Source organism: Corylus avellana, chromosome 7 (genome assembly GCF_965113065.1).
Source record: "Corylus avellana chromosome 7, dhCorAvel1.hap1.2, whole genome shotgun sequence".
NCBI lineage: Eukaryota > Viridiplantae > Streptophyta > Magnoliopsida > Fagales > Betulaceae > Corylus > Corylus avellana.
In genome coordinates this window covers 3,719,416-3,726,238 of record NC_142496.1, presented here as the reverse complement: position 1 = coordinate 3,726,238, position 6,823 = coordinate 3,719,416, and the positions used below count along the sequence as shown (strand labels likewise).

Sequence of the window (6,823 nt, the reverse complement as noted above, 5' to 3'; positions counted from 1 at the left end):
TTTTCTCAATTTCTTTATTTTACTCTCTCCTCCTCATTCTTTTCTACTATCTCCCACACAAAATAATATTTTAAAAAAATAAAGATTAAAATAGATAATTTGTTAAGATATACAAAAAAAACAATGAGTGATTAAATTAAAAATTTGTATTTTTTCGGTTTCTACTAGAGATGCCGTAATAATATCTCGAAAAAACTTGATAGCACGTCCAAGAAAAAGATACAAGCGCATGCATCAAGCCCGTCAGATGGCTTAAATGCAGGACATAGTACTGCAAGAAACTGTGGCACAACTTTACCCGGAGCCCAAAGCGTAAACCCATTTTCTTCTTATATCAAAATATTTTTCCAAACAAAACAGAAGGTTAGCGCAAGAAATACAATAAATAAATAAATAAATAGAAGAGATGAATGGGTTTGGAAAGACCGCAAACGTGAAAGAATGACATAAGGGACTGAGAATGGTTTTCAAACCATTTTCAGGTTAATAACCAAACATGGGAAAATAAACAAGTCTTCCTATAAACAGTTTTCAGCTTAAAACATTTATTGACAGAAAAAAATTTTACACAAACAAACGAGTTTAAGAACCTTTTTTTAAAAAATAGACATGTCAAGAAATAAATTTTTTAATGCGTATAGCCTATGGGTTTGTTCTTTATTATTAATATTGAGTTTGAGCTTAACTTAAAGCTTAAGACTAGGCTCAACTGTATTGAAAAATGCTAGGTCTCATTTTTCCAATCATCTTTTAATCATTTTTTTTTTAAATGAATTCAAATTCATCATTAATTACATTTGTGGTTTACTGGTGAGTCTTATATATTTAATTGTAGATTCAAAAAAATATATATATGTATGAAGATGGTAAGGAGAACCAAGCCTAGATTTTCTCAGTTTAATAATTAGTTAATTTTTTAATAACGTTGAGCTTTGTAATGCTACGCATATTTTTTGACGTGACTTTCAAAATTAGCATTTGATTTTTATAATTTTTCGTTTATACCCTCTCAAAATTTAGAATTGCTAAGGATATTAACTCTTTTACTAAGATAAATGAGATGCCTAAACAAATTGAAAAACAAAATGCTCAAATGACAACAAAAGATGCAATGATTGAGGCCCGTTTTCGCCACCTTGAGGTCATGTTCGGGTCGACCTCCGGATCCACGCTCGAGGTGACTCAACATAAAACTCCTATAGACAGAGGTAATGTTATATTTATGTTGTTTTTGTTTGTCTTTTGTTAACAAAACTTGGTGCTACCTATTATAGCTCTGCTGAGAACTTGATCAAGCTCTAGTGCTACCCAATGTCTTTCTACTGAGAACTTGATCAGTGACAGCAATTAAGTGGCAACTGGTAATTTAAATATCAAAGTCAAAGGGTCCAAAAATCGAACTTCAACTCCGTCAATTCACGCTCTATTTAAAATTAAATTGGGATTCCATCAAACAAAATTAAATGAAAAAAGTTGCAAAACAACAATTTCATTACATATCACATGAAGACGTCTTTCAACTTTTTTAATCATCTTTTTTCTTTTCCTTTCTTTTCACTCCAATACTTTGTCTTATACGATGGACAAAAAACATACTTGAAGCAACTGTGGGCCAGAAGCAAGTAAATTACAATAATAACCCCTATAGGATCACGTTGTGCTAATTACAATTGACATTAATGCTCGTGACATAAATCTGAATCATACTGAATTTGTGTGCGTATGTTTGTTCAACCCAATAGAGCACAAATAGGCAACATTTCTTTATTCATATATTGTTGAAAATTATGACCAAGAACTAGAAAAAATAATGGAGTTAGTGAAATAATCCAACAACCACCCACGAAAAATTTTGTTGAGTGAAAACTAACTAGGGAAATAATCACTGCAAGTTTAAATCAGATAAATCTGGAGAAATTCACAAAAAACTGAAAATATCATTTAGTAAAAAACAAATGTTGAAAAAAAAAATTGAAGAAAAGAGACAAAAATTTTAAAAAAGATCATCTAAATGAGACCTTCTTGGGGTGTTAAACTAGTTTTTAGATCTAACTACAAGCTTGGTCTAGCTCACTGATGTGAACAAACAATCACATGAACAAACTAAAATAGAGAAAGCAGAAATAGAGCTTAGCAAATAAATGAAATATCTCTCTTTTGAAATACCAAACTACTTCCAAAAGCTGCTAAAAAAAAAAATCAAGCTTTAGCTCTTCTTATTCAAAAGCACTAAAAATAAAAATAAAAAAGAACAACTAAGACTAGAAGTAATTCTTGTTTCCTAAAACAAATAACTTCAAGACAAAAAAAAAAGATCATCGGCCATAATTACCACAATCAAACATAAGCACAAACTTATAAGATTAATGAGGTCACAAACGCAAACTAACAAACAAATACAATCAAAAACTAAACACTCAAATTCATATTCTACTCATCCTTATAACTCCATGCAAGCCTCCCGCTCGCTACATTTCACAGTACTTCCACCAACAAGTGACTGACAATAGGTTTGAACTAACTTACCATCAATCTAGTCCTTTAGTGCAACAATATAATGTCTATCTTTCTCTCCTGCCATTCTACATACACTTAAAAAAAAAAATAGTGTTATATACTTGTATTAAATGGAATTAACTTCCACCAACAAGTGGATGATAATGGGATTGAAATATCTTACCCATTGTTATCTAAGTCTTTTAGAGCCACAACTCCTTGCACATCTTCCACCCATGCCATCCTGCATACACTTTAAAATGAACTATTGTTATATAATATTAATCTCTTGCATTGTTTACTCAACTTGATAAACATGTCAAGAAAGGTTCACCCACTCAAAGTTCTTAAACAAAAAAAAACTGTTTGCAGTTTTTCCCTTTCAACACAAACCAAATTTGTTATAATTTTTGAAATATTAAAACTTCTTCAACAAAGTACAACTGAAGCACCTCCAAGTTCTTAAACATTCAAATTATTTAAAGTTCTAACCCTCTATTACAAACCAAATTTGTGACAAATCTTAATAATATTAAAATAAAGTCTTGAACAAAATACAACAAAAGTTCTTTCAAACGTTGCTTCCGCTTGCTTGAGATCCATAAGAGCTCCCTCCAATCCTAGAAAAAATAAAATCCATATCATAATCAATGATCTTTCTAACAATTACTTGATATGTGTGTGAAATAATTAAAATTAAATTAAATTAAGAAGGTGTTAGGCAAGATTCTTTTACCCTCTTAGATGTTTTAGCGGCCTTTCCATTTGTGCTTGCATAGCAGCTTGAAATGCTTTTGACTCCATAATTTCAGCCTGGAATGCAGCAACTGCATCCCGCATTTTTGCCTCCATAGTAGCTTGTGATGCTTTTGACTCCTTAATTTCAGCAACCATAGCAGTTAGTTTCTCTTCAGTTTCTAGCTGTTTAGCCAAGCAGTCATCATGGTTTTGTTGGATGCGTGCTGATGAGAAATTTGACTGGGTACGTATAGCACCACAACCTTTTCCTCTAACATGTCCTGAGCGGCATCCACCTAGCACCTCTAAGACAATGGCTTCTTGGATGACATTAGTGTTGTCGAAATTTGCCGTCATTGATTTCATTTCATTCTGTACATGCCATATAAACCTCAACTAAATAAATCATGCTAGTTCATTAGACATATTCATCATGAGTACCCATTTCATTCACTTACATATTTACTCTCAGCATATTCACTCATAAATTTTCCATTCCTTTAACTGAGCACATCCTTGTATATTTGTATGGGATTGTGTATGGCATTAGTTTTCTTTGTCTGTACATAATATACATAATTAACTGTTACCTTGAAGAACATTACTAATAAAAGCTTAACACTATATATTCTTACATTCTTGTGAATGACATTGATGAACGTCGAGGCGCCAGCAGTATGATTTGTTTTCATCTTTGCTCTATTTTTCTTATTTCGCACAAATTTGGCCTACAAAAATTCAATCAAAAAATATATTCATTTCATTTTTTATAGCTGAATACAAATCTTAGAAAAAATAACCGACTATTTATTTGAAAAAGATGCATTTACCTTCCACGAGTCGGCTTCGAATAAGTCACATATAGTAGGCCATTGTTTCGAACAAATACCATTTGGAACATTGGCTCTCGCCTCGACTTGAGCGTTGGCCACCGCAACTAAATCCCGGCTCTGCACGTCTTTAAAATAAATTTTGTATTTTTCGAGGTGCAATTTGGAGTGTGTCCTATTATAGGCCAGACGTAATTGATACTTTAAATCATCATTGTACTTTTTTAACTCCATATCCAAAATGAACTTACCCTGAGACATAATAATTATGAAGACAATGGTCAAAAGTTTGACACATTATTTGTAGCAAGTGACATAATACACATACACAATAAGATTTATACCTTCACACGTTCACCCAAGATCTTCAAATTTTATTTCAGACCATGCTCCAGCTCTGATAATGGAGGTCACAATGATCAAGGACAATCTTAGAAATTATCCTTGACCACACCCCAGCATTTTCACCCACAGGTACAACATAGTCATCCTCGAATTCCAAAGTGAGCAGACCATCCTTATCTATTATACCATTAACGTTCAAATTCCTGTTTTGACCCCTTGGCCGTCTAACAAGCGTGCTAGCTATTAATCCAGATATGAAAACGTAATTATTTGTATCTGGAAAAGTAGTTCGCAAAGTGTATGCAACAAACTAATAAGAAAAAGACCTCATAAACACTTACAGCTTGTGGTTGGTGCGACTCCCGATGAGTGTATGTCATCAGACCGCTCATGGGAATGATGGCCTTCCGCCAAATCAAGGGCCTCTAGAAAGAGAGTTGTCAGAGAGAGAAAAGTGCGCCGAAATGAGAGAGAGAGAGAGTGAGTGAGAGATCAAGAGTGATGAGGGAGGTCGAATTTTGGTGATTAGGGATTTTGGTCAAAAAATATGGTCTGAAATTTTCAGAAACTGCACCAATAGATGGCGCTAATTTATTTTGCGCTCTCAATAGTGGCGACTACGGTCGCCGATAATGACTTCAAATAGTGGTGACCCAATATGTTGCCACTGTTTGTGATATTTTTTTTTTAGGATCGATTAGATATTTAATCGATCATTTGAACCTATCACAATCAATCGAATTAATTCACTCGGATCGATTGGATGTTTGATAAATCATTTAATCTTATCACGATCAATCCAACTAATTCATTAGGAGGGATCAGATGTTTGATTGATACTTTGAATCATATCACGCTCAATCGTATTCATTCAGTAGGATCGATCGGGTGTTTGATAGATAATTTGATCTTATCACGATCAATCGAATTAATTCAATAAGATCGATCGAACATTTAATTCTATCACGATCAATCGAACTAATTCATTATGATCGATCAGATGTTTGATCGATCGATTATTCGATCAAACATTTAAATAAGAATAAGGAGAAAACTTCAATAATAATATAGAAACAAAATTAACTTTTCTAAGTGTTTTAATTAAATAGGAGAATTTGTTTTCACGATCAATCGAACAAATTTACCATGATCGATCGGTCGTTTAATCGAAAATTTGATCGTATCACGGTCAATCGAACTAATTTATTTAGATCGATCAGTTGTTCGATCAAACAATTAAATAAGAATAAGAAATAAAAAACTTCAATAATAATATATTAAAAAAATTAATTTTTTTAAGCATTTTAATTTAATAGGGTAATTTGATTCGTTTAAAAGAAAAAAAAAAAATATTGATTTTTTATACAAAATAAGAATAAAAAACAGAAAAACAGAAAAAATTCAACAATAATTACAATATTATTAGAGGTGAAATTTTGAGTAATAACTTTTTTCTAATATATATGTAAGGTTAATAGCATCGCACAATATTTATTATTTATTTATTTATTTATTATTATTATTTTGGGGGTAGGAAGCTGTGACCTAAATTCATCGCTATTGACCAATCATCAGTGGCGACGCCCAAGACTTGCCGCTATTTACCCTAATTAGCGACAACCATGAATTTTTAGTTACTTTTTCTCATATCAATAGCATCGACACTAAAGTCACTGCTAATGACCACTTATCAGTCGCGACTCTCAAGAGTTGCTGCGGTTGAACCTCATTAACGGCGACTGTATAGTCGCCACTAATGAGTTTTTAATTACTTTTCTCCTATCAATGGCAGCGACCCTTAAGTCGCCGCAAATGATCATGCATCAACAGTGACTATAAAGCCGCCATGATTGACCCTCAGAAGGTCGCTACTAATGAGCTTTGTAATTATTTTTATTATTTTTTTACGTCAATAGCAGCAACCGTAAAGCTGCCGCCAATGACCACTCGTCAGCTGCAATTCTCAAGCGTCGCTGCTGTTGACCCTCATCGGTGGTTGCCACTGACTGAATCTTATTAGCGGCAACATATTGATGTTTAATAGCAGTTATTGTTGTTGCTGCTAAATAATTTTTTGTTTTGTTTTTAGCAGCCACTGCTATTGGTCAATAGCAGCGACCGTTTGGTTGCTAAAGACCGTAATGCTTGTAGTGAACGCCTATTATTGTGAATCTCAGACGTCCAACCATTATTTGAAACCCCTGAACCCGAACCCTACCTTCCATCAGTTTTCTCAGCACCCAAGCAAGGATTAACATTTAGAAAAAATAAATAACAAATAAAAATAAAAAGGTCAATAATAGTTAGTGAATATTACGTGGCATGGCTTTTAACTAAACTGGTCTTAAAATCAAATTTCACCCCAAAATAGGTTGCTAAAGCTTGGGAGACATACATTGCTTACTTTTGCATAT

General features: G+C 33.0%; 1 protein-coding gene across 1 annotated transcript; it reads right to left on the bottom strand.

The window, feature by feature from the left end:
• Positions 1 to 2,779: 2,779 nt before the first annotated feature.
• Positions 2,780 to 5,309, bottom strand: LOC132185630 (uncharacterized). Its single transcript, XM_088518643.1, has 6 exons — positions 4,751 to 5,309; positions 4,409 to 4,649; positions 4,065 to 4,316; positions 3,870 to 3,962; positions 3,233 to 3,606; positions 2,780 to 3,116 (listed from the first exon to the last, which is right to left on the bottom strand). Exons 3-6 carry the CDS (start codon positions 4,296 to 4,298, stop codon positions 3,068 to 3,070), a joined length of 750 nt encoding a protein of 249 aa, XP_088374769.1. The 5' UTR covers positions 4,299 to 4,316; positions 4,409 to 4,649; positions 4,751 to 5,309; the 3' UTR covers positions 2,780 to 3,067.
• Positions 5,310 to 6,823: the final 1,514 nt, after the last annotated feature.